The sequence below is a fragment of the Ovis canadensis genome, chromosome 11 (assembly GCF_042477335.2).
Source record: "Ovis canadensis isolate MfBH-ARS-UI-01 breed Bighorn chromosome 11, ARS-UI_OviCan_v2, whole genome shotgun sequence".
Lineage (NCBI taxonomy): Eukaryota > Metazoa > Chordata > Mammalia > Artiodactyla > Bovidae > Ovis > Ovis canadensis.
In genome coordinates, this window is record NC_091255.1 from 63,628,510 (window position 1) to 63,655,730 (window position 27,221).

Consider the following 27,221-nt stretch of genomic DNA (forward strand, 5'->3'; position numbering starts at 1 on the left):
TACTAGGGAATTCCCTAGAAATTATTTTTAGTCATGGTAAAATATTAAAAACACGGTTTTCCACCTTAAATATTTTGTGTGCAGTTTAGTAGTGTTAAGAATATTCACACTGGTGTGCAACTAATCTCCAGAACTTTTTGATCTTGCAAAACTGAGACTCTATACACATTAAACACTATCTCGCCATTTCCCTTTCCTCCAGCCCCTGGCAACCACCATTCTACTTTCTATGAATTTCACTACACTACATACCTCATATAAGTGGAATCCTACCGTGTCTGTCTTTTGGTGACTGGCTTACTTAGTACAATTATTTTCAAACTTCAATTATGTTGTAGCAGTGTCAGAATTTCCTTCATTTTTAAGGCTGAATAATATCCCATTGTAGGGATTAGACTATATTTTGCTTATTCCTTGAGGGCCACCGAGTTTCTTACATCTGTTGGATATTGTTAATAATGCTGGTATAAACGTGGGTATACAAATATCTCAAGGCCCTGCCTTGAGTTCTTTTGGGCATATACCCAGAAGTGGAATCGCTGGAGCAGATGGTAATTCTTTTAATTTTCTCAAAAGCTGCCACACTGTCTTCCACTGTGGATGTACCACTTCATGTTTGCACCAAAAGTGCAGTACTTACAATTTCTCCATGTCCTCACCAATACATGTTTATTTTCTAGTACTGTAGAAAATAGTAGACCTTCTAATGGATGTGAGGTGATGGCTCATGGTGGTTTTGATTTGTATTTCCCTAACGATTAGTGCCTATCACCTGGAGGCTTAGACGGTAAACAATCCGTCTGCAATGCAGGAGACCCGGATTCGATTCCTGGGTCAGGAAGATCCCCTGGAGAAAGGAATGGCAACCCACTCCAGTATTCTGGCCTGGAGAATTCCATGGACAGAGAAGCCTGGCAGGCTACAATCTATGCGGTCGCCAAGAGTCGGGCACGACTTCACCACTTTCACACATTGACAGATGAGCGAAGAAAGGTTTAGAGAGAGATTAAGCTATTTGCCCGTATCTCCCAGCCATAACAACAGAGCCAGAATTAGAGCTCGCAGTGCCATATTGCAGAGCAAAGGTTGATAGTCTTCCACGCTTCAACACTTCTCTCTGCTCGAACTACTCGAGCGCGCCCCGAAGTCCAAAGAAGGGCACAGATCCCCATGCATCTGAGAGTTCCTGCATTAAGGCCGGCTCCAGAGGACGGCGCAGACAGAGGCGGTCCTCTTCCAGGCGGGGTGCTTCCTTCCTTAGGGTGGGAATCCTATCTCCCAGGTTTCCGGGGAGGAAGACACTCCGGGATGCAAAGATCTTATCCAACGGGGTCTCCCGCGGAGGGATGCAGGAGGCGGGGCCGGGTCCTCCATCCAAGGAAGACTGCCTCCAGGAGACCTTAACAGCTACCGCGTCCTCGCCCCTCCAGGGTCCCCAGCCCTAATCCCGCCACCGCTGCAGACCCAGAAACGGCATCCACGCGCAGGTGCGCTACCACAAGTGGCCGTTGCCTGCGGGCAGGGCTGTTGGCGGCGGAGTCCGCCGCTATCCCGTCAGCCAGTCCGAGCCGGCCGGGCTCTCTGCCACCCGTGTCGTCTCGCCTCCTCCATCCCGTCCTGCTCTGCGGCGCATGGGCAAGATGGCTGCTGAGAAGCAGGTTCCTGGAGGCGGCGGTAGCGGCGGTAGTAGCGGCGGGGGCAGCGGCGGGAGCGGTGGTGGACGCAGTGCTGGAGGAGAGGAAAATAAGGAAAACGAGCGGCCTTCGGCTGGGTCGAAGGCACACAAAGAATTCGGGGATAGCCTGAGTTTGGAGAGTATCCTACAGTAGTCGGGCCTAACTCGGCAATGACTACGTGTCGATCTGGCGAGCCGGCGGGCGGGAGAGGCGGTGGGGCCGCCTCATCCTGGGCAGGAGAGGCCGAGGGGTGCACTTGCTCTCGCCCCTACTTCCTGGGCACTTAACAGTTCCAGGGTCTGCTCTTCGACTGACTTTTCTTCGCATCTCCTCTGCCTTCTGCGCTGGGGAACGTTCTCTTCTTTCAGTCGGCACCAGAAAATGGGGCAGTTTTCGGCAGTTTCCCCGCAGTTGCCCAGTTTGAGGGGGCTGGTGGTGGGTCTGACACTGGCCACTCTGATGAACTTGGCACCTGGGGCTGCTGAAGTGGGGAGAAAGAAACTGCAGTCTCGACGTTTTGGCTTAATAGTTCTGTCTGACAGCCGTCGGAGAGTACATAGTAAAAAGTACAGTTTGATGCTCTGCAAGTGGAGGCGAAGGTTGACTGTTCCAAGGAAAGGCTTTTTGCCCGTTTTGAATATAAATCATCAAAGATTGTTACTTGTGTACATACTCTTAATATGCCTCGTGGGCATTTTGTCTTGTCGAGAGTCATTCAGAAGAGCTGTTGAGGAATCGGTTTCTAGTTTTCATCAGAGTGTATCACGGTTGAGTGTTTATGATATTAGTTTGTGGCTTTTTGAAATGAAAATGTAGGCAAATTTCTGAAATAGTACATGTAGCTTGACTTTTTAACATACTGAAGTTTTTCAGCAGATTGCAGTTTTACTTTTTGAACTGGTGATAATCCTTCCAAATGGATGTTAGATTGCTCTGATTTTTACTACAGATCTTGTACATGCTGGTCTCTTTTTAGTTGTTGAAATAGCCCTTTCATTGTTCCGTGTTTTAAATATCCCTATAAAGAAGCATTGAGGAAACTTTAAAAGAAAACTAAAATGGTAGATAAAGGTCATTGGACTTCCCAAAGTTTGGGACATAATCTTAAAATATTTTTAAAATTCTTCAAGAGGAGAATTTGGTCAGTGCTTTTTCTTTTAAAAGAAAAACTGGTATTTTAATGCAAAAGGCCTGGTTTGGTTGGCATGTGCTTGCCATAGGCGCAGACAGCATCACAGCTGTTAAGGAAAGTCAGGTTTGGCAGTTGTAGAAGGTTATGCAAATAGGCTAGTAGTACACGTCATTTATAACCTGAATCTGCTTAAATGAGTAAAAACACTAGGTCCAGGTGTAAATCACTGGGAACCACCCCAAATATAGTCAGCATTTATCAATAGAATCCAGCAGCTTGATTTAAATGGTTGGGTCTCATTAATCTTCAATGACTAAGGGTGCCCTCCTGTTTTAGTTTGAAGTAGTAACTGAAAGTTCAGGCTGTCAGGTTTTTTACATGCTTAGCCCTGTCCTCCTGAGAAGGCAGTGGCAACCCACTCCAGTACTCTTCCCTGGAGAATCCCATGGATGGAGGAGCCTGGTAGGCTACAGTCCATGGGGTCGCTAAGAGTTGGACTTGACTGAGCGACTTCACTTTCACTTTTCACTTTCATGCATTGGAGAAGGAAATGGCAACCCACTCCAGTATCCTCGCCTAGAGAATCTCAGGGACAGAGGAGCCTGTTGGGCTGCTGTCTATGGGGTCCCACAGAGTCAGACTCGACTTAGCAGCAGCAGCCCTGTCCTCTGACAGGGTAGCTATTGAAAATGGTCACTAGAGATTTCACTAGTTAATGTACTAAGCATTTTAGAAGTGTTTAATGAGCTGTAATTTGATACAAATAGATTAATGGTACTAATATGGATGAAAGTTTGGGATTATTTGGATTCTTGGCACTGTAAGCTTTTCCTTAATCTTGACTCTAGTTCTTCAGATTATAAAGGAGTCCCAGCAGCAGCACGGTTTACGGCATGGAGACTTCCAGAGGTACAGGTTAGTATCGCTTGCAAGGTGTACAGTATCTCTGGCTTTTTCAGACTTGGTTTGCCTTTGTTACTGCCCTCACTCCTGTGCCTTACCAGAAAGTATGCCTGGGAAGTCTAGTTCTTAACTTATATCAAATCCTTAAAAAGATACTTAATTTTCAAATTTAAAAGGAGTGAATCTTTTTATCCACTTTGCCTTAAGACGTTGCAGATACATGGAAGCTTCAGGCGAAAATAACAAGGAATTGTGATTTTTTTTTTTTTTTTTAATTTAACCATGTTACAGAATCTGGGTTATATCCCAGGTCTTGGCATTTGCTGTTCTGATTCCTGTCCTTGTAGTTTTGCTTTGTCCGGAACATGGCCTTTCGTGTCCATATTCTCTCACCTATTACTCAGTGGTATTCCATTGCAGGGGTGAACCGTCGTCTGCTTTTATCCTCCAGTTGAATGGCTGTTTGGACTCCAATTTTGTTTTGTTTTCTTAGTTATTATTAATCTTTTTAATGTTGGATTTTCAATTAGATTTTTTGGTAGTAAAATATAAAAATGACTTTGTGTACATTTTAGTCCATATTTCTTTTAGTACATAAATATATTTGTGTATGTGTGCCTACCAAATACTATTTTTCTTCTTCTAGTCTTTCTCTGAGCCTTTTTTTCCCATAAGTTTGCTCACATTGTGTATACAACTTTGTATTCTCCTCTCTTGCCGGACATTATGTATTAAGTAATTCTCCATGTTTATAAAAATGTTCTGTACATGTGATTTTTATTAGTTGTGTTATAACCTGATATATATCTGTATAGACATACCATAGTTTATTTACCTTTTCCCCTGAGCTGGTTATTTATATGGTTGCCAGTTTTGTAGGCTTAAAAATTTTGTCCCCGTGAATCTCTGATCATTCCTGTCTCTATTTCTGATTATTTCCTTAGTGTAAGAGTAGACTCTCAGTTCAGGAAGTATGAACATTTTTAAGGATCTTGATAAATGCATCGCCAGAAAATTTTTACTAATTTGCATTTCTATCCATAATATGTATGTTCCATTTGATTTTTATGTAAAAGGGTAAGTGATAATTAAAGTATAATTATGAATTGAGGGAAAAGACCTATAGTTCATAGATTCAGTCAGACTTTTTTTTTAATAACCCATCCCTTGGTAGCTTTAAGACTGAGATGTTGAAGTTACTGTTTAAATATCATTTTATATTGTAAATTTTAAGCTGTTTTGAGTAAGAGTGGTAAAATTTTGGATGTATTTTTACACTAGCTTAGTCAAAATACTTTTATTGCCCATCTGTATGTTAGGCACTGTGCTAAGACATTGGGAGAAATTTGAAAATAAAATCATCTTTGTACTCAAGAAGTTTATATTAGTGAGAGATGTAAGAACATGATTATAATATTCTCAAACTATAGCAGAAGTAAGAATTAAAAACTGCATGAGTACAGAGGAGAGAGGCTTGGCATAAGAGGTGACGTTCATCGTATTTCTTGGTGACATCCCTGTCCACCTCATTTTTCTTCAGATGCGCTTGTAGTTCCTTTCTCCATGCCTTCCTCGTCATCCCAGTCTCGTCAGGATGCCCCTTCTTCCCTCTTACATCCATCAGAATCTGACTCATTCTTTCAAAGCCCGCCAAAAGCCCACTCCAGTGAAGGGGGTTAGCAAGAAGAGGAAGGTTACTCATGTCACTTTGGATTTGCCGTTTGCCTTTTGTGGTTGCCGTTTTGTCTTCATGACTCTCTCCAGCGTGAGTGTGGTTCTTTGAGAGTGGGCACCATGTCCTCTGTCTCTTCACGTGTTCTGTAACTCCAGTCATCGCCTTGCCTGTTTCCATTCAGTAAACATTTGCAAGAGGATGGTGGTATCTGTAGCAACCATAAGTAGAATATCCCAAACTTTTGACCTTGCCTTATTATAGAACTTACTATTGAAAGTACTATCAGCTTAGCTGAATGGTTTTGGGTTGTGGTTTCTTACAGGGGCTACTGTTCGCGTAGACAAAGACGTCTTCGGAAAACACTCAACTTTAAGATGGGGAACAGACACAAATTCACAGGGAAAAAAGTAACTGAAGACCTTCTGACTGATAACAGGTACTGACTGCTCAGTGCTGAGTACATCTTGTTAATACATTTATTGAGCAATTACAGTGTGACAGATGTCGTGCCACACCCTTGAGTTATTTCATGTGGTTTTTGTAGCAGCTCTGTGGAATCGGCATCTTTTCTACTACTCCTCCATTATGAGGAAACTGGGACTTCCCTGGCGGTCCAGTGGTTAAAGCCCTGCACTCCCAATGCAAGGGCTACAGGTTCAATCCCTGATCAGGAAATTAGGATCCCACATGCTGCATAGCATGGCCCAAAAAAACAAACAGAAAACAGGCTCAGAGAGACTCTGTAACTTGTTCAGAAATAACTGTGGTGGAATGGTAAATGTTGAAGTCAGTGATTAGACTAATAACCTGATTGGTTATTAGGTAAGGTTTCTGGAATGCAAATTTCAGTGTCTCTTCAGTTCAGTTCAGTCGCTCAGTCATGTCCGACTCTTTGCAACTCCATGGACTGCAGCATACCAGCCTCCCTGTCCAGAACCAGCTCCTGGAGTTTACCCAACTCATTCCCATTGAGTCGGTGATGCCATCCAACCATCTCATCCTTCGTCATCCCCTTCTCCTCCTGCCTTCAGTCTTTCCCAGCATCAAGGTCTTTTCAAATGAGTCAGCTCTTCACATTAGGTGGCCAAAGTATTGGAATTTCAGCTTCAACATCAGCCCTTCCAGTGAACACTCAGGACTTATCTCCTTTAGGATAGACTGGTTGGATCTCCTTGTAGTCCAAGGGTCTCTCAAGAGTCTTCTCCAACACCACAGTTCAAAAGCATCAGTTCTGCGCTCAGCTTTCTTTATAGTCCAACTCTCAGTATACGTCCATGACTGCTGGAAAATCCATAGCTTTGACTAGATGGACCTTTGTTGGCAAACAAACCTTTGTTGGCTGCTTTTTAATATGCTGTCTAGGTTGGTCATAACTTTTCTTCCAAGGAGAAAGCGTCTCTTAATTTCATGGCTGCAGTCACCATCTGCAGTGATTTTGGAGCCCAAAAATATGAAGTCTGGCACTGTTTCCACTGTTTCCCCATCTCTTTGCCAAGAAGTGATGGGACCAGATGCCATGATTTTAGTTTTCTGGATGTGGAGCTTTAAGCCAACTTTTTCACCCTCACTTTCATCAAGAGGCTCTTTAGTTCTTCTTCACTTTCTGCCATAAGGGTGGTGTCATCTGCATATCTGAGTTTATTGATAATTCTCCTGGCAGTCTTGATTCCAGCTTGTGCTTCCTCCAGCCCAGCATTTCTCATGATGTACTCTGCATTATAAGTTAAATAAGCAGGGTGACAGTATACAGCCTTGATGTACTCCTTTCCCAATTTGGAACCAGTCTATTGTTCCCTGTCCAGTTCTAACTGTTGCTTCCTGACCTGCATACAGAGTTTTCAACAGGCGGGTCAGGTGGTCTGGTATTCCCATCTCTCTCAGAATTTTCCTCAGTTTATTGTGATCCACACAGTCAAAGGCTTTGGCAAAGTCAATCAGCAGAAATAGATGTTTTCTGGAACTCCCTTGCTTTTTCAATGATCCAGTGGATGTTGGCAATTTGATCTCTGGTTCCTCTGGCTTTTCTAAAACCAGCTTGAACATCTGGAAGTTCACGGTTCACGTATTGCTGAAGCCTGGCTTGGAAAATTTTGAGCGTTACTTTACTAGCGTGTGAGATGAGTGCAATTGTGCGGTAGTTTGAGCCTTCTTTGGCATTGCCTTTCTTTGGGATTGGAATGAAAACTGACCTTTTCCAGTCCTGTGGTCTTAAATCAGTATATCTCAAGTGAAATCTGGCCATATGTAAAGTACTACCTAAGAGTTCTGTATTTCATTGCTGAGTATGTACATGGTGGTTAACATGACAGGATTACTCTATCAAGCAGTGTGTGTTAATAGTCTGGAGGTCAGTATCTCAGACTGACTGACTTGGCTGCACCAGGTACTAGTTGTGGCATGCAGCATCTGGGTCCCTGATAAGGGATGGAACCTGGGCCCCCTGCCTTGGGAGTGTGAAGTCTTAACCATTGTACCACCAGGGATGTCCCTCTATATCTGTATTTAAACCAAGAGCTCAAAAACAAGAGATGCCAACTTCACCTTTTAAAAGCAAGATCATTTACATATGTGTGACCTGGCCATAAAGAGGAATGAAATCTTGCCATTTGCCACAATGTAGATGAACTTGGAGAGCATCATGTTAAATGAAATTAGAGGAAGACAAATACCATGCATTTTCAAGTCTATGTGGAATCTAAACAACAGCTGAACAAATAAGACAGACTCATAGAGAACAAGTTGGTGATTGCCAGAGGGAAGGGAAATAGGAAGGAGTCAGTAAAAGAGGGGAAGGGGATTAAGAGGTCAAAACTTCCAGTCATGAAATAATTCCCAGTCATGATTCAGGGGGATGTAATGCACAACACAGGGAATATAGTCAGTAATACCTCATACCCTGCACCTGAAAATAATGCAGAATTTTAAGTCAGTTATACTTCAGTAAGGGCTTTCCAGGTGGCGCAGTGGTAAAGAATCTGCCTGCAACACAGGAAACGTAGGTTCGATCCCTGTGTCAGGAAGATCCCCTGGGAAAGGGAATGGCTACCCACTCCAGTATTCTGGCCTGGAAAATCTCATGGACAGAGGAACCTGGAGGGCTACAGTCTATGGGGTCACAAAGAGTCAAACACGACTGAGCGACTAACAACACCAAGTCTGGGTTTGCCAAGTTTGAGGTGGTAGCAGGTTTTTCCAATGAGATATGTCTAGTAGGTGACTAGAAACCTACCGGAGATGCTGATTTGGGAACCATGGTTGATGCTGTGAGAAGAGCAGCTCTGAGGAGAAAAGCAAAGGAGGGCGTAGGGAAAAGTTGAGAAGCCGAGGATTACTCCTCAGAGGATACCTGAGTCTGGTGCTCCTTGCCTTTGCTGTTCAGTCGGCCTGTTCTGTCTCTGATTTAGATATTTGCTTCTGGTTCTGATGGATGCTGAGAGAGCCTGGAGCTATGCCATGCAGCTCAAACAGGAAGCCAACACCGAGCCCCGAAAACGGTTCCACTTGTTGTCTCGCCTACGCAAAGCCGTGAAGCATGCCGAGGAGTTGGAACGCTTGTGTGAGAGCAATCGTGTGGATGCCAAGACCAAGTTGGAGGCTCAGGTTAGTGTCATAACATCAGCTTTGCTTTATTGTGGAGATTAGAGATGTGACTTTAAAAATAATGATAATACAGTTAAACAGAAGAGTCTCTTCCATTGTATGTTGGTAATCAGGGGAGGAAAAAACCTAATCTTGCTTTTAAAAGGTGAAGCTGGCTCTTGTTTTTGTTTTTGAGCTCCTGGATTTTAAGAATTGGCTCTAACTTTTAAGAAAGCCCGTGCTTCTTTTGACATGTATGTGAAAAACATATCTGGGAAGTTCACAAAGTAAAAATTTTGTTCGTAATGGTATAGCCCAGAAGTGGGTTGTTAAGTAAAACAAAGAGAGTAAATTTTCTTTATTTTGAAGTTCTCTCCTGGGAAGTAGATGAATCATAAATTACCCATGGGTCACATTTTATTAGATACATTTTTTGATTTTTTTAGAATCAACCTGAATATCTATTCTTGATATCAGAGTTTGAAGCGAGTAGAGGTTGGGCTGTACCCTGGTTCCTGGGTATTGAAGCAGTGTCTCTTTTCCCATCACCTCACAGGCTTACACGGCTTACCTCTCAGGAATGCTGCGGTTCGAACATCAAGAGTGGAAAGCTGCCATTGAGGCTTTTAATAAATGCAAGTAAGTCCTCTGGCCCAAAGGCTGTGGCCAGTTTTGATAACAGTCACATGGAAGCTGCAGATCAGACAGTGAGTGACTGCTTCTGTGAAAGTTGTTACGGTTTCTTTCTTTTTGCCTTCTCTTGAGAAATGTGGATTGTTCTCTTTCAGCCTCAGAACTTGCCAGTTCTGGTAGTTGATCTGTGTTCCTTGCGAGTTTATTTTCTTAAAGCGAGGCTGCTATGAACCGTGATGTTCCTTGCCTGGCAGGACTATCTACGAGAAGCTGGCCAGCGCCTTCACAGAAGAGCAGGCTGTGCTGTACAACCAGCGGGTGGAGGAGATCTCGCCCAACATTCGCTACTGTGCCTACAACATTGGTGAGCGGGGCTGTGCGGGGCAGCGACAGGCGGCCTGCGGGACCTGGATGATGGCTTTAACTTTCCTCCTTTTCCCCTGCGTCCTTCTTTGGTGTGGGTTTGCGTTGATGAAAAGAGTACAGTTGTCGGCGTCAGCTCTGCTCGACATCCGGAAGGCAGTTCCCTAGCTTCAGTTTTGGCCCCGCCGTATCTGTGCCCACCCAGAGCCTTGTGAAAGGACTTAGGATTCATTGAAATGCGCTGGTGGACGGGGAATAGCTTGGAGTTGAATCTGAGAGTTCTTGAGGAAACAACCAAGACACTTGAGGGTTTTCCTCTCAATCTCTCTCTCTTTTCTCAGGGGACCAGTCAGCTATCAATGAACTCATGCAGATGAGATTGAGGTCTGGGGGCACTGAGGGTCTCCTGGCTGAAAAATTGGAGGTAATCTAGTATGCACATGCTGTGGAAAGTCTTCGGTTTGAAAAAATGTCCAATAAAAGAAGTAACACACAATCCCCTCATCCAGGGATAATTGCTGTTAGTATATGCATGTTTATATTTTTAATGAAAAGTTTTTGTCACTTTTTTTTTTTTTTTTGCTGTACCTTGTGGCTTGTGGGATTTTAGTTCCCTGGCCCAAGGATATGTAATATGTTCGTTACAGGAAGAGACAAACGATAGTTCCCAGTGAGCTTCACCTAATCACTCACATCCACGGTTGAAGCTTTAACATTTTGTAACTGTTTTCTAGGCATTGATCACTCAGACGCGAGCCAAGCAGGCAGCCACCATGAGTGAAGTGGAATGGAGGGGCAGGACGGTTCCTGTGAAGATCGACAAAGTGAGGATCTTTTTACTGGGTTTGGCTGACAACGAGGCCGCCATCGTCCAGGTACGGAGCTAGGCCTGTTCTGTTCTCTCAGGTGTGTCTGCCCGTTGTCCTTACGTGTTTAAGATACGATATTTTGTTGCTGATTAGGATTTGGGTAACCATCTCAAGATGCATGCTCTTAAATAGAATTCTTTTGAAAGCTGAGTTTATCGGGGAGTTTTCCTGTTGACAGTGACAGCCTTCAGTGAAAATGGGAGCAGCAGAGGGCTGCTTCAAGTCAGGGGTGACATTTGGCCCAGCAGGTGGTGCAGGAGCACGGCTGTTACGTCTCGTGTCTCGCTGACCTCTCATCCTCACCTTCCAGCCCTGAAGGGTCACCTCTTGTCCCTGGGTCCTTAAAAGACAGCCTGGCTAAACCCGATCAGCTTGTTGTACGTGTGGTGTTTATGTGGTATTCATGCAGAGCCGTACTGCCCGATGCTCCTGCTGACATAATTATTACCTGATTGTGGGTGTGAACAACCAAATGAGTTCCAGAAGAGAAGAGATTCTGGTGATCCTGGTTTGTATGGAGTAGACAGTGATGGAGGCGTTTTTTAGAGCTCCTTCTCTGTATTAGGTGAAGAACATCTGAAAAAAAGACCACGCTACTCCCTGTGTCTCCAGCCTCAGCAGGGACCAGTGGCATTTCATGAGACTTCACAGCTGGCTGCTGTCCCCAGAGGGATATGTGTGTGAGGCGCTTTGCTAGTTGTGCTGATGGGTTGTTAAGCATCCAGGCCTTTCAGTGACTTGTTCCAGAGCGGCTCCTTTGGTTGGGGGCAGCTTTCAACAACTGAAGGATTTCTTTGTGCCTTTTGTCTGTATTGCATATGGCCCCTCTCCTCCCCCTTTGTTTGCTTACAGGACAGAAGATTAGAACAGTACCAAAAAGTTGAGTTTTCATTCATCTAAAAGTCTAAACTTTTTCTGAAAGTATTTCATTGGCACTTAACAGTATAGAGGTCTCTCTTCTTGACTAGGGCTGATAGCAACCATTTAGATTATGCAGCTGGTTTTCTCTTCAAAGTGATACATACTGGAAGAAGAGAGCTGCCACAGATCTGTGCCAGGCATCAGTGACAATCAGGTAGGAATTCTGGATAGAATAGGGAGATTTAGTAAGTAACTTTAAAAGCTATTCATGCTTACCATTTGTACAATAGAAGTGTTTATAAGAGATCAGCCTACAGGCTGACTTCCCATATACCTTCACTGATACTGCATTGTACGAAAAGGAAAATATGTTTCAAGCCCTTCGTATTTGCAAGATATAACTTTTTTGTTAGACTGAGACCCAGTTTCACGTTGTTTTTTTTTTACTAACACGTTGTAAGGATTTTTCATGTTCTGACAAATTATTTCACCAAATTTTTTATTACCTGGTAGTCACCTGGACAGATACCACAGAGACAAGCAGGGAGTGTAGTGATCCTCCTTTATATCCTGGATATACTGCTTAATGCTCTCGTGTGTTTTTCTCTTCACCCTGTGAGGTGGGTGATACTCATTTTACAGATGGGAAAGCTGTCACCTGTCCTTAACCATATGTCTGATAGAAGGGAGGGCCTGCGTTTAAAACCATACCCTTTTGATTCCAAAGCTCCTGTTCCTTGAAATTTTCCACATAGCCTTAGATTCATCAGGAAGGTTAGTAACAGGATCGTTTTATGTGGTTTTGGTGAAAAGCTAAATGTAAGTTCACTTAACAGAAAAGCAGGGTCCTGGGCCTCTGACTGAAAAAGTTGAATTTTAATGGAGATCTTAATGGAAAAAAGTAGTCCTTCACAGGAGAATCCTCTCCATTTCAGAAGGTTACTGAGGTTGGGGTTTCCCACGTGGGAGGAGAAGATACAGGCATGTTTTATCTGAATTTATCTTTCTTTTGCTTTTTTTTTTTTACAAATAGAGAATAAGATCTAAATGGGGGAGGTATTTTTGCCTTATTCATAAAGTAATTCAGATTGGGCTAAATTAGACCAGGTGAAAAACATTTCACAATTGCACATGAAGCTGTTGCCTTTAAAATTGAAGATCACTTCAATCGCGGGTGACTAGTTGAGCTTTGTGTGCATATAAAAGGATTACTCTCAAACTCGGGTTTTAGTGTAGGTGAAGGGCTGACTTCTGGATCTCCAGGTTATAGTCCCCCTTACAAAGCAGTTCAAAGAAATTCCCTAGTGGTACAGTGCTTGGGGGTATGCCTTGCAGTGCAGGGAATACCAGCTCAGTCCTTGGGGAACTGGGATCCCGCACACTGCAGAGCAGCTAAGCTCGCACACCACTAGAGATTGGGGTGCCGCAGTGAAAGATCCCGCATGCCCAAACTAAAACCTGCTGCAGCCAAATAAATACATACTAAAAAAAAAAGTTCAAGATTGGCCAACATTTTGGTAATATTGGCAAGAAAAGGCAGTGACATGATTCCAGCCTTGACTAGATAAAGATTCTCACGGTCAGTCATCTCATCGCAGCTGCTGTTAGTTGTGTGTTCCCACCTCGCCTTCAGTGTGCGTGTTTATGGTGTTAAATATATTCTTTTTAAAAGCCCTTCTTTATACAGATAATGGCAGGTGGATTTTTTTAGGGTTGGTGTCAGGGTTATACATCCCTTGTAAAACAAGTTTGGGGATGTGCCCTCCTCTGCTTTCTGAAAACGTAACTTTTTGTTTTCTCCTTAAATGGTCGTTATAATTCACTAGTGATACTATTGGGCCTGGAGTTTTCTTTGTGGGAAGATTTTTATAATTTTTTTTTTGCCTGTTTTAAAAAATATATAATTCCTTTATGAGTTGGAGGGCTATTCAGATTTTCTGTTTCATCTTGTGTCAGTCTGGATTTTATATTTTTAATGTATGTATGTATTAATGTATTAATAGTGCTCACATTAATTAATGTATTAATTTCATGTAAATTGTTGGTTTTATTGACAGTTTATAAATCCTCTTATCATTTTAGTGTTCGTAGAATCTGTAGTGTTATCTTCTGTTAAGTGCCTGGTTAATGTGCTGGTTGTGGTGAATACAGTTAATTGTGGTCTTTAAGGATCTTACGGTGAATTAGGATCGCTTGAATATCCAAGACCTTTAAATAATTTGGTTGAACAAACAAAATGTGTATTAATCCCAGGAATCCCATTAAGGTTTTAACCTTAAAAACAGCTACATGCCTGATAATGCTGCATCACACATACACCAGGTCAAGCCAGTAAGAAAATAATTTAAGTACGGTGTCAAAGGAAGTTTGGTTAAACCCTTAGGTTTCAGGCGTAGCTCTGTGGCTGATGAACTGTGTACTGAATTGAATGAACCCTGGGTTATTATGCATGGGAAAGGCCCTTTGACTATTCGGGGCTAATCTCCAGAACTGCTTGCTCACTGGTGCGCTTGGCAGCTGATTTGCCAGCTCTGCTTATTGTATCGAGCTTTCTCTGCCCAGGAGATGGGGCTTCTCACTGCAGTGTGTCCTGACCCTGCTGCTATTGGTGTTTCCCACCCTCTGGCAACTGGGTTGGAGGAATCTGGTAGCCCCCCGCTTCTTGGTTGCTTGTAGAGGTTTTTATGACCTTTAAATACTAAAACAGCAGTTTACTGAAAGGCAAGAAGAAAGAAATAATTCAAGGAGATAATACTAAACTGCAAAGCCTGGAGCTGAGGCTTAATCAACTGTCAAAATCCAGCTGCGGCAGCCACCTTTTCTTTAGCCAAGCTTTAGGTCTTCATGTCTTTAATATTGTCTTACTTTCTCTTTTGTTTTTATTTTGCTTTGTTAATACTTGATCACACCTGAATTGTCTTGGTGGTAATTTGAGGATGTCACGCAGCTGGGGCTGGGGACAGGTTAAAAATGTCTATAGGTTTGATGATTCTTATAATATATTTTTACGTGAGGTTTGTGTCCTTCTCTACTCGATTTCTGTTTGTTTTTTCCTAGACCTCACTGTGCCAAGGGAGGCGGGCTCCCATTCCCTTGGTTTTCCTGCGGGTGTAGTGGAGTATGTGGTTGGACTCACCTTGCTGTCTCTGTCACACCAAGTAGACAAGTGAAAACAGTCTGGGAGCTCTGTCTTTAAGAGCTGAGGGTCTTGCCTCAGGACACACACAGCTGGTTTTCCTCAGCCTTGAGACGTGCCTTGGGGCTGTGGAAAAGCACTTCTGAGAGTGTTTGAAGTTTTATAAAAATTGATCTCAAACTTGTTTATTAGGACTGAGTAACGCGTTACTTCTGGGCTACGGGTTTCTCCCTGTCACGGGTCCACCGGGGAGATCTAGGCCGGCCACAAATTCTTCTGCAGGGAGTTGGCCCGTGTGTGCAGAAGCGGTTCTTGTTGGTTTTGTGGCAGACCTGAGCCACCTGCATGTGGGCTCTGAGGGACCCTCCCTCTGCATACCCGTGGAGAGGTGTTTCTTGTTCCACTGTCCCTTCAGGATTACCTTTGCCTCCAAGATAGGTTTACAGAATAAGAGTGTAAGTAGCAAAATGTGTTTCAGGCTTCCTCTGTGGACGTTTTGCCCAGCCCAGGGAGAACCATGAGAGGTTCTGCTCCAGAGATGAGTGATCTCTGTCCCTGTGCAGTGTGGCTGTGTACGAACACAGCCGACTGACGGCCTGTGATCCAGATCGGCCTTTCCCTTCATTGTGGTTTAAGACCTTTGTAAGATCCCAGGGGAACAAAGAATTTTCTGGAAGCAGAGGGGAGGGAGGTTTGCTGCTCTTCAGTACCTTGATGCAGAATGTCTTTATTCAAAGGGAATGAAGGTAATACCTAGCAGTAAAGAGGTATTGCATTTTTGCATCATATTAATTTTTTTTTACTTGAGCCATTCCTTCCCTAGGAAAGGAGGCAGGTCCCACATAGCTGGTAAAACCAAATGGCTCTTTTCTTCTACTTAAGCACTCACTGCCCCAACTGCTGAACCCCACCGGTCTTAAAAGGGTGTCGGTGGCATGTTTGCTGGATTGCACGATGCCAGGCTGGTGCTGGAGCTCACTTGCCTGCTTACGACGTGGCTCTGGTGTGTGTGTGTGTGTGGCTGGTCCAGGGCTGTTTCATATCTTATTCCAGTTGTCAATTCTGCAGCTGCCCCAGTCCACAAGATTTGTACTTTGAAAAACTTGGCTAGTTTGATTAAACGAGTAGAGAGAATCTTGCTGACTTGAGGTCCTTAACAGTGTTTGGCGTGAAGTGTGTTTCTCCAGAGCCGGGCTGTCTGGTTCCTTAGCCACCCGCACACATACGGCTGTTTACGCTGATTAGACTTGCGGGTGCTCAGCAGCCACCTGTGGCTGATGCCCACACTGGACCACGCAGGGGGCGCCGCCGTCACAGGAAGTGCTGGTGGACAGCCCTGCTCTAGCCTGCAGTGTGTTAATGGTGTCTGGGTTCGCCTTTATAAATTTATAGAATAGCCATGCCCCTGATTTGTTCCTCAGTTACTGAACAACAAGAAAGTCAAGTAACTTATAAATAGAAAAGTATGTTTGATTTATATTGGGTAATTTACAAGGAAGTTTTGTTTTTTTTTTCCTTCCTCACACTGGAAACTAGGAAAAACATGAGAGCTCTTAAGAGAAGAAAAGGTTTTTCTGAAGGCCCCTCCCAACCATATCTTAAAGGAGTGGGCAGTACTGGGTTTTCTTTTGAGCTTTTCTGGAGGTCAGTTGAATGTCAAGAGATCAGATTGGATGTTAGTTTCTGTGGAAAGTCAAATATAATCATGGGAATGTTGATGTTCTAATGTCAGAGTGGGTCTGCCAGTAACACAAGTTCATCTCCTTTCTGCTTTTTGTCCATTCCTACCTGCTTAGTCAGATTCCTTAGGATGATAATGTGGTTTGGCAGGTATTCAGTTAATGAATCACCTTTTGCCTTATCCCGGTTGGCTGGCACAGGGGCAACGCCCTGTGCTTTGCAGAGACTTATTAAATGCTTGTCAGCTTCATCTGCCCTGAGATGTTCTCAGCATAGCCGTATGGAATAACTCCTATATGCAGGAAAACCTCATATGGCATTTAGGAGAGAAATATATCTTTGGTTATTAGTAATATCATTAGTAATGTCACTCACCCACTCACCTACTTGGAGCTTAGAAGAAATCCAGTATCTACAACTCTGTTGGGTTACATTTGCAAGGGAAAGAAACTTGTGCTGTGCTTCAGAGTGAGGTGGCAGTGCCCCAAATCTAGTCCCTAAGGCTCCCCTGAAATGCCAGGTGCTGTGTCCTGAGCACAGGTAGAGGCATTGAAGGAAAAGAGTAGAAAGTTCTGTGATGGAGGAAAGATGAAAGCCTCTGTTGGTTGACAGTTTAGATCAGTGATATCGATGTTTTTTCAGTATGTTCACTTTACATCTATATACATGCTTCTCATTTCCGTACAAATTAACGAATAAAACCATAAGAAAAATTGTATATGATAAAGAATGTTAACAGTTGAAATGCTCTCTGATCCAGGCTGTTTTTTGGTTGGATGTGTGTATTCGTGTCTAACAGGAGGAATCAAAGCACTATCATGCCCTCCTCCATCAGAATACCATGACTTACTCAAAAAGAAACTCTTTCGCCACCTTCTGCCTTTGTTTAGGCCGAGAGTGAAGAAACCAAGGAGCGTCTGTTTGAATCCATGCTCAGTGAGTGTCGGGACGCCATCCAGGCCGTGCGGGAAGAGCTCAAGTCAGATCAGGTAGGACTCTCAGCTGAGTCCCCAGCTCTTGCTCTGAGCTGAGGTCTTCTCTGCTCTGTGTGTCACATTCCCGGAGCAGGGACTCTTAGCCACTGTTGTGCTTAGATGTGGCGATTGGCTGACCAACAAGAGAAGCCTCCTCTGTGCTCCACCAAATTGAGAAACTCTTTCCCTCTGTCCTGCTTCTCCTATTGGCTTCATGTTTTATCTGTTGAGCATCTGGTCTCAAATCCATATCTCCAGGTGGATTTCTCCAGTGCTCCCTTTTTCTAATAATATCGCTGTGATTCATTCAGGCATCTAGGCTGGAAACCTCAGAACCGTTTTTGTCCTTCTTCCCTGTTGCCAAAAAGCCTGTCTGTTCTCCCTGTGTGATTCCCCTCTCCCTTCGTCCATTCCACCTGCCACTGATGGACTTTATTATGCCTGGACTCGTAGAGAAGTCCCCTGATTTCTCTGTCCAGGCTAATCAAGAGATCCTTAACTTCTCCACAGCTGTAAGGCCTCCTACCGTGTAAGGTCACGTCTTCACAGGTTCCTCCCTTTAGGAGCCATTCTTCAGTCAACCAGGAAAGCAGGAGCTGACGGCACGAGGCATAGACCTTGGGTCTAAGACACAGGTCCTAAAACGGAGCCGTGGCCTGAGGACTGTCTGCCTTAATGCTTTGAGTCTGAACACTGGACACAGTGGCCAGGAGGCCTTCCTGGCCGTTACTCTGAATTCTCGTTCACGTCTGGTTTTTCTTTGTCAGTGGAAACTGAGTGACCTTGTCGTTCCAGAAAAGCCCAGGAGTTCTCTGATATTTGAGGACCTCAACTTTGTAGTCTGTGCCTGTGTCCCAGGGCACTTTGAGGTCCACACCTTTGAATGAGGTGGTCAGAGCCAAGGACGTAATCAGCCATTTAATCTCTACCTTCCTACATTCTGCAGAAGCAGAGAGATTACACCCTAGACGTGGAGTCGGGGAAGGTGTCCAACCTTCAGTACCTGCACAGGTAAGAGATGTGACACTTTTGCTTTTTAACCTCGCATGATGTGTCATTGGAACAAGAGTATGCGCAGTTTATGTACATTAGAATTTACTGATACATATTCAGATATGAGTGCATCTGTGCGCATTTTTGCATATGAGATTTGCGTGTGTATATTATTCTAATATCCGTATAATTTCCCGTTTTTGTACAACAGAAGAACTAGAATGTAACCGATAACTTTGGAGTTCCGTGTGGCCCCCTTGCTGATTCCTGCCCCTCTTCTAGAGCTCACCGCTCTCCTTGTAGGAGCGCCAGACTCCTAGAGTGACCCTCCTCTGCATTCTGAATGGCTTACATTGTCCTGTCCACATTTAAGTTCAAGTTCAACCCAACTTTAATTCCATCTAGAGTTTATTTTTGAGTGCGGTAAGGATCTGCGTCACCTTTGTCCACAAGGGTGACGGATTGTTGCCGCGTGCGGTTTATGGGCCGGGGTGTCCTTCCCCACTGGCGCGCAGGTGGACATCCCGCACTCCCTGCACGCTGGCTTTCTGGACTCTGCTCCTCTGTCTGCACGGATGCCAGCGCTGTGATTTACTGTGACTTCATCACTGGTCTTGGTGTCTGGTCCAGCACGTTGTCCCCCTACCCCACCCCACCAGCTTTCTCCTCGGTTACATCTTTTTTCTTTTCTTTTTTTTTTTTCAGGCACATCTTGATTGGTTTTATCCCTTTGCTCTTTCATACCCATTTTCAAATTGCCTTGTCAAGTTTAAGTTTTTAAAAGATAGGTCATTTTGTTTCACAGAAAAGAGGAGGAAGGAAGAGTGACATTTTTCAAACTTCCTGGGAGAAAAAATTCCACTTCTCCCCAGGTGCTCTTTCCATGTGACCTTGAAATTTTTAATGTCTTAGTCACTGCTTACAACTTTTTAGTGAACCTGGCAATATTTTCAGTCATTCCCAACCCCCGCCCCCCAGCCATTTTAATAAAAACAAAACAAAAAAAAACCTCCTCTCTCTGCCTTAATCTCCATTCTTAGAGAATTTGGTATTATGTCGCATTGACTGCCTTACGGCTCAGATGCACAGAATATTAGCAGGAACAGTCCTTATCTCCCTTCTGTTTCAACAAGCCCATGAGAAACAAGGCTTTAGGAGGTTAGGGGACGTATTGGTAGTTAACAGCCACAAAGAGGCAAAGGCAGTTGTCAGCCTCCTAGCCTTGAAAGACCGAGAGAGCTTCAGCGGGGCTCAGGACACTTCCACATTGTGAAGCCCCCTCGCCCTGGGATCTGTCTTCCCACCTCCGCATGTAGCTGGTATAGGGACAGTGAGCAGTTAGGACCAGAGGCCAGCTTTGGGATAGATTAAAGTCAGGAATCTAGTAGCTCTTGTATTTTAATAAAGCTCTGATATCTTAATAAAAATGTATCTAGATTCCTGTTCCACACGGTGAATAACAGTTACTTGTTTTGAGAGTCTGATTTTTCTGCAGAGCTCTAGGAAAGTCCATCTCATGACTTCTCAGATGCAGCCACTTTTGAGGATCCCTGGTTGCCCAATGGTTAGGACTCTACACTTTCAATGAAGGGGGCACAGGTTCAGTCCATGGTCAGGAACTAAGTTCCCACAAGCCTGACAGTGCCAGTTTTAATTCTTTAACAAATTCTTTTGGTATTTACCTCCATGTGTCTAAATGACATGTGTACGTTGCTACTTGTTGATTTGGGCTTTTAGCATTTATTACCACTTTCTTCTACAGCCTTCTCACCAGTTCTACTCCTGCTCTTCACCCTGACCCCTCTGGCCTTCCACCTGACTCCTACACAAGCTCTCTCATTTCCGATACTGTTTTATTTGTTTAGTCCTTATTTCAGAAACTAGCTTGCTATCCATCTCTCGTCTTAAGGACCAGCAGTGTCCTCTGAAATTGGTAACTCTCTAAAGATACAGAAGATATAATTCAAGTTAAAATCAAATTTTGTCATAAGGTCTCATGCGGGTCCCCTGCGAGTTTGCCACCAAACAGCAGCCAGTCGAAGGTCCGTGGAGGCGGAGGCCCAGGCCTCCCAGCCCGGCCGGGCAACACGCCCTTGCCCTCGCAGCTCCCCAGGGCGGCCCAGCTTGTGGTCCATTGCTCTTCCCAGCACATCGGCCTCCCTGAGCATCACCTGAGCTGACATGTGGTCCATTCTAGCTACCTGACTTACATCAAGCTGTCAACAGCGATCAAGCGGAACGAGAACATGGCTAAAGGGCTGCAGAAAGCCGTGCTGCGGCAGCAGCCGGACGACGACAGCAGGCGCGCCCCCCGGCCCCAGGACCTGATCCGGCTTTACGACATCATTCTGCAGGTGACCCCGGGGGCTTGGGAAAGCCTGTCCTGTGCGTGGGTTGGCTACAAAATGACATAGCAAAAGGGTTGTGATAGCCAGGAGCTGTTGATGACTCGGTAAAAGACAGAAGTTCTTGTTTTCATACCAGTTCAGCTGTCCATGAACCTGATATCCAGACATGTTGATGTGTTTTGTTGTTGTTTAGAGTCTTAGTCATGTCTGACTCTTTAGTGACCCTGTGGATTATAGCTCACCAGGCTCCTCTGTCCATGGGATTTCCCATGGACAGAATACTGGAGTGGGTTGCCATTCCCTTCTCCAGGGGATCTTCCCAGCCCAAGGATTGAGCCCATGTCTCCTGCATCGGCAGGCAGGTGCTTTACCACTGAGCCCCAGGGAAGCCTATGTGGATATGCAGACATGGGTAAACCCCCCGGTATTCATCACTGAGCACTTGCTGTGCAGGCTGGTCACCCACTTGCCTTGACGTGTCCTGGGACCTGAGGCCACGCTGCCTTGGCCCCCCGGGAGCTCATCGGTGAGGGAGTTTGAGACCCCTCCCCACAGTCAAGGTGTCTGTGTAGGCGCCACACAAGGGGCCCATCTGAAATGAGAGTTCAGAACCAGAGGGATCCCCTCCAGCTGAGAGGGTCTAGGGAGCCTCTGAAGAAGGTGAATCGTGACTGAGAGAAAGAGGCCATGTGGGCTCTCAGGGTCAGGAGGGTGGAGGTGATGCCAGGTGTGGCTACGGCTGAGTCACTCGTCACAGACATCCCCGTTATCTGAAGCCCAGGCTCGCTCTTTCTGCCCACCTCTGTCCTTCCAAATCTTCTGTCAGACACTCATTGTGGGTCCCCGTCTTCATGAGTTTTCCTGTTACATCTGTTGTGCAGAATTTGGTGGAATTGCTCCAGCTTCCTGGCTTAGAGGAGGATAGAGCCTTCCAGAAAGAGATAGGCCTCAAAACTCTGGTCTACAAGGCTTACAGGTAAGTTCCCCTGGGATGGGCAGAGTTCCCCTCAACCATTGGAAGGTTCTAGAAGCTTTGGGAGCATGTCCCTGGAAGGTTGGGTTTTGGTTTTTGAAAGACATGAGCGGTTATGACCTAGATGTGTGGGTGGTGTCGGAAGCATTTGCAGCTGGACAACGTCCCTCCTTCCTGCCTGTCTTCATCTTCCTTCCTGGGCCTTTAGGGAATTACAGCTTTTTTGCAGAGTTAGCAGTAAGTAAAAGACAGTGGGTCAGCTTTGGACCTACACTGTCAAGTCAGCTCCAATTTCAAGGAGGAGTCTGCAGGTTAGCCTGGCAAACTGGAACAGTGAGAGTGGTGAATTCTCCCACCCCAGGGAGTGAGCCTGACGTTAAAAGACTTGACAATTTATTTAGCCTAAACAGCAAGGAAAGCCTTAATCTTGGGTGATTGTTGCTTAAGAATACTGTGGCTCTTTCCTTCCCCATCAGGTGTTTCTTCATCGCTCAGTCCTACGTGCTGGTGAAGAAGTGGAGTGAAGCCCTTGTCCTGTATGATAGGGTCCTGAAATACGCGGATGAAGTGAATTCCGACGCCGGAGCCTTCAAGAACAGCCTCAAGGTAAGCCAGTGGCCTCGCCTGTTTCTAAGCCCTGAGCAGTTGGCCGTGAGGCTGTGATGCCTTCTCAGGCGGGTCCTGCTTGGTCAGCCTTGGGATGTGGTGCGCCCGAGTGCCTGGGAGCTGTGGGTGTAACTCGTGGCAGCGTTCCAGCCTGAAGAGGACTCAAGTACTAAGAGAGACGGCCTTCACCTGGTGTACAGCCCCAGAGCACTGTTCTCAGGCTCGGCTTTGTGTGGGAACTGCTTCCAAGGTGGATGTCTGGCTCTGATTGGTGTGGGATGAGAATTGGGGTTTTTATAATATTTATTTACTTTTTTGTACTGGGGCTTTTTTAAGCCCTTCAGTGATTCTGCTCTGCAGAAGTGGAGAACCACTGGTGAAGCCTCTCCACACGAGGGTGTGGGGACCACCAGCGGCAGCAGCATTTGGGAGTTTGCTAGAAATGCAGATTCTCAGGCCAGGGCACAGGTCTACGGCGTCTAAAAGTGTATTTTACTTTAGCTAGACTGCCATGTGACAGGGTATATGTCAAAGCTTACGTGCCAATCTGGTATATTTTACTGATTTTTGAATGACAGATTTTTAAGCTTACGGACTGCTGTGAGGTTACAGAGATTCTTAAAGCAGTGGTTCAGGGGACCCATGTATATTTTACAAGTAGAAACTATTCAGAAAAGTGGGGTTAAGGTTACTGTTACCAACGTTACAGCCAGTGTGGGAGTGTCTACCTGGAACAGCCCTGGGCTCAGCCGTAGAGAAAACTTTGGTTTCTGCCTTCAGAGAGCTTGTGGTTTTGCTGCAGCCACAAGACTTGCATAGGACCCACCTCCGAATACAAGGCGGAGGCGAAATAGGAGTAGGTGGGAGGCGGGCGTGGGCAGTAGGAGGGGTGGCCAGTGTGGCAGCATGGTCGGGTGGGGTGTTACTGGAATGTGGGGACAAACCAGCGTGGACGGTCTGTCTCTGGAGAGAAGTAAGGAGGGTTTCACGAAAGCCCGTCTGCCCTAACATGCCAGGGGTTAGGTTAGGGGGGAACTAAGAGGAAGCAGGTGTGAGGGGTGCAGCAGTATCCAGACCTGACCGATCATTCCAGATTCTGCCAAGTGAGAAGCTGAGGCAAGAGAAGGGCTGTGAGTAGGGGCTGAGGTCCTCGAGCCAGGCGGCCAGGCTCTGGGTCCCGCCCTGTGGCCACTGGGGACATGACTGGACACGTTCTTTGGCCTCTCTGTGCTTTGTCTTCTCACCTGTAAAATGCAGGTACAGACTGTCCCGGGATTATCATGAAGATGAAATTGACAATTGTGTGGATTGCTTAGGGCAGTGCCTGGCACACAATCCATTTGGTGTATGATAAGTGTGTTAATGTTATCTTTGTCGTTATTATTATTTTCAGGCAGTATTACTTAAGACATGGCATAGATTTCTCGCCTTGAAACGGGCTAGTTTCTATGTTTTGCTTTTTTTAATAGGGAAAACGTTTAAATTACCTGAAATCCGTGAAAACACCAGTCGGGTTACTTAGCTCGGGTTAGTTTGGTGCACCTCTCTGGCCTGGCCCCGGCTCACGGGTCCATGTCTTCCTCACTGTCACAGGACCTGCCGGACGTGCAGGAGCTCATCACACAAGTGAGGTCGGAGAAGTGCTCCCTGCAGGCAGCCGCGATCCTGGGTGAGCCGCGCGCCTCTTCCTTGTGGCCTGTGTCCCCAGACTCCCCTTCTCTGCTGCTCCCCTTCTCTCCCACCCCCACTGGTGTAAGACTGAAAGGGGTTGTTTCGGTTCATCCGTGAGATTTTAGTTTTTCCTGCCATTTCCTCTGCCCCCGTGAGGCATCAGGTTATGTGGAAGAATCTGGAGGAACCCTGGCATGCGGTCCCCCTGCCTGTCCAGGGAGCCATGCTGGCCGCACTGGGCTGAGCACGCTGGTTCTGGGTGTGTGGTCTGTTATCAGCACGACTTGTCTGCCTTGGGTTGGAGAGGGCTGACTCCCCACAGATGGGCTGCCTTTACCCCTGGGGTTTAGGATCCAGGCAGGTGATAGGTATCATTCAAGCCTGTTGCGTTAAGTCCATGTTCTCACTGAATCCTGTGAAACTTTCAGATACAAACGAGGCCCACCAGACAGAAACCTCTTCCCAAGTCAAGGACAATAAGGTAAGTGGGCTGTGGCTTTTGAAGAATAAACAGGATTTTGTGACTCCCTAGGAGCATGTACTCATCTGTAGAGCAGAGGGCCCTTCATTTATCAGGAAACACCCTCCCTTCCCCGCTCCTTTTACTCCGGACCTGAAAGCTGCCTGTGTTATGTTAGGTTAAGTTACGTTAAGTTAGGTGTCATGTAAATGGTCCCAAATAAAGTTAGGGACCTGCCGTGCACTCTGGTTGGGAGCTCTGGCTCTCACTCAGACAGCGGACAGGCGTGTATCATTCTAGCCCACCACTCTCAGCCTCTCTAGATTTCAGTGACTCTCAGCTATAAATAAAGTGAGGACATAATAGCCCCTCACAGGAGGTTTGTGGGGATCGAATGTTCCACCGATGGGCTGTGATTAACTCTGGGTTCCTGGTTTGGTTTGACTTCCAGCCCCTGGTTGAACGGTTTGAGACCTTCTGCCTGGACCCTTCCCTCGTCACCAAGCAAGCCAACCTGGTGCACTTCCCGCCGGGGTTCCAGCCCATCCCCTGCAAGCCTTTGTTCTTTGACCTGGCCCTCAACCACGTGGCTTTCCCACCCCTCGAGGACAAGCTGGAGCAGAAGGCCAAGAGCGGCCTCACCGGGTACATCAAGGGCATCTTTGGATTCAGGAGCTAACCAGGCCCTTCCTCAGGAGGGGAGAGTCTGACTCTCAGTCTGTGTTGTGAGAAAACCCCAGCAGGTTCCGTGACATTAAGTCCAGGTCCGCGTCGGCCCAGGGCAGAGTGTGCCGTCCTCGGCCCGCCTTCCTGTGTCTCGTGTGTGTGTACACTTCCATTCCCACCCGGTGTGCTGGGAGGACGCCCTGTTGTCTTCTGGTAAACGTGTGCAGGGTCCTGTGTCGTCCTCCCCGGGGAGGGGCCCTGCCACCTGGTCTCATCTGAGCCACGGTCAGGACTGTTTCGTGGGGTCCACACTTGGCACGGACGGGGGCTCGCATGCTTTGTCGTGTTTCTTCAGTACCATGGATTTGAATGAACTCATCCTTGCTGTGAGCACCCAGGAGCCCTTGAAGAGTTGGTCTGAGACGAGGAGACGTTGGCAGCGTCACCCCAGGGTTACAGTCAGCCTTATTCCCCTCCACCTCTGAGCGAAAGTTGAGAAGTTTCAGAACAAGCAAAGAGCTCTATTTTTAGAAGAAATATGTTACCCTCAGAAATGATGAAAACAAATCTTCTATTAAAAGGCAAAGATGCTGGCTGCTCTGCCCGTTCTTTACACTCCCTCTTTCCCGTCTGGCCCCGGCTCTCTCCTTGGGAGCCTTGTTGCAAAATCCTGTCCTGTCACGTGCTTCCTGACTTCCTGGCAGTGCGGGTCTGTCTGATGGCCTGATAAGAGTGTAGAGGCCCTACAGGATTTCCCCACCTGTAATTTTTATATGCCATCATATTTTAGTCAGTTTCCTTCCTTACTCTTGTTTTTTCTCAGTCACTTTTTTATCTCTATTACAGCATCAACAGTAGAATTCCCAAAAGCAAGGTCGGACAGCAAGGAATAAAAGTGACTTAAACATGAGATGCATGAAGCTCTGTGGGCTCAGTGGGCCGCTGTCTTCCCGGTGGACCGCGGAGCGGCTCGCCGGAAGTGGTGGGAGGAAGAGCAGCTGTGTCTGTTAGACCTGAGCGTCAGCTCCGGAGGTGCTTGGGGAGATGTGCTCCTCTCCTTCTGGGGTTTGCTTTGGGTCAGTGAGCCTCAGGAAGCAGATTTTTTTCTTCTAATTAGAAGTTTCATAGTCTGTGCCATATAAGTTAGGGATATCCTTTCCTCTTTCCCTACTTCCTGAAGGTACAGCACAGATGACCTTAGGTTGAGGTCCTGGATCTAGGTCCCGAAGATCCAGTCAGTGTTCCTGACGGGTAGTGGGCAGAGCGCTGGGGACCTTGCTTCTCCCTCAGCCCCATCCCGTTCCCAGCGCCCTTGGCAGCCCCAGGCCTGGGGTTTCAGGTTCTGCACCTCCCTCGCCTCTTCTCAGCGCTGACCTGGGCTGCAGCCACAGCTGGGTTGTCCTGCAGCCTCGGGAACCCAGTTCGAGGCCTCACTGTGGGCAGCCCTCCAGCCAACTTGGGCCAGTGTCTGTGGCACTGGGGGGTGGGGTTGGGGGGGATCCTATGATAAGGATAGAAGGTCCTGTTCTCATCTGGGAAGGTGTCCGTTTGTCTTGCTCAGAGTAGGCCCCTCCAGGTTTTCTTACTTTCTTTAGAGTGCTGGCAACGAGGGGGAGCCAGAATCCTAGGTTGGTCATTCAGATTGAGCCTTTTCTAAGCTTTCTCATGAAAAAGAAACACACTAGGAACTCCTCTCCACATAGTGGCCCTGCTCTTCAGCCTGTGAGACTGTGACAGGACGTGTTTGTATTAAAAGCACATATTTACCTGAGAAGACAGACCTGCAGGGCAGAGGTCACGCTTAGCTCTCACGTCTCTTCACCTGGAATCCCCAGACATTGAACAGGCTGTGTCACTGGGGGGCGGAACCCCATCCTGTCTCAGGCCCGGGAGCGGCTGATGCATCTCATGGGATGGGTTCAGAGTCAGGCCCAGGGATCAGCTGTCTTTGCTGGGTGGGTTCACAGGATGAATCCGCAGAGGCCACCCACTTCTGCCTTCCCGGGGGGAGGTTGCAGGTGTG

At 46.3% G+C, this 27,221-nt stretch overlaps 1 protein-coding gene across 1 annotated transcript; it reads left to right on the forward strand.

Annotated features, from left to right (window-relative positions):
* Nucleotides 1-1,034: 1,034 nt before the first annotated feature.
* SRP68 (signal recognition particle 68) lies at nucleotides 1,035-25,793 on the forward strand. Its single transcript, XM_069543917.1, has 16 exons — nucleotides 1,035-1,815; nucleotides 3,657-3,723; nucleotides 5,709-5,822; nucleotides 8,791-8,986; nucleotides 9,522-9,604; nucleotides 9,853-9,962; nucleotides 10,303-10,385; nucleotides 10,696-10,836; nucleotides 17,398-17,496; nucleotides 18,428-18,492; nucleotides 20,672-20,828; nucleotides 21,704-21,798; nucleotides 22,272-22,401; nucleotides 23,995-24,070; nucleotides 24,501-24,553; nucleotides 24,984-25,793. The coding sequence occupies exons 1-16, from the start codon at nucleotides 1,632-1,634 to the stop codon at nucleotides 25,209-25,211; spliced, it is 1,881 nt and encodes a 626-aa protein (XP_069400018.1). The 5' UTR covers nucleotides 1,035-1,631; the 3' UTR covers nucleotides 25,212-25,793.
* The last annotated feature ends 1,428 nt before the right edge of the window (nucleotides 25,794-27,221 follow it).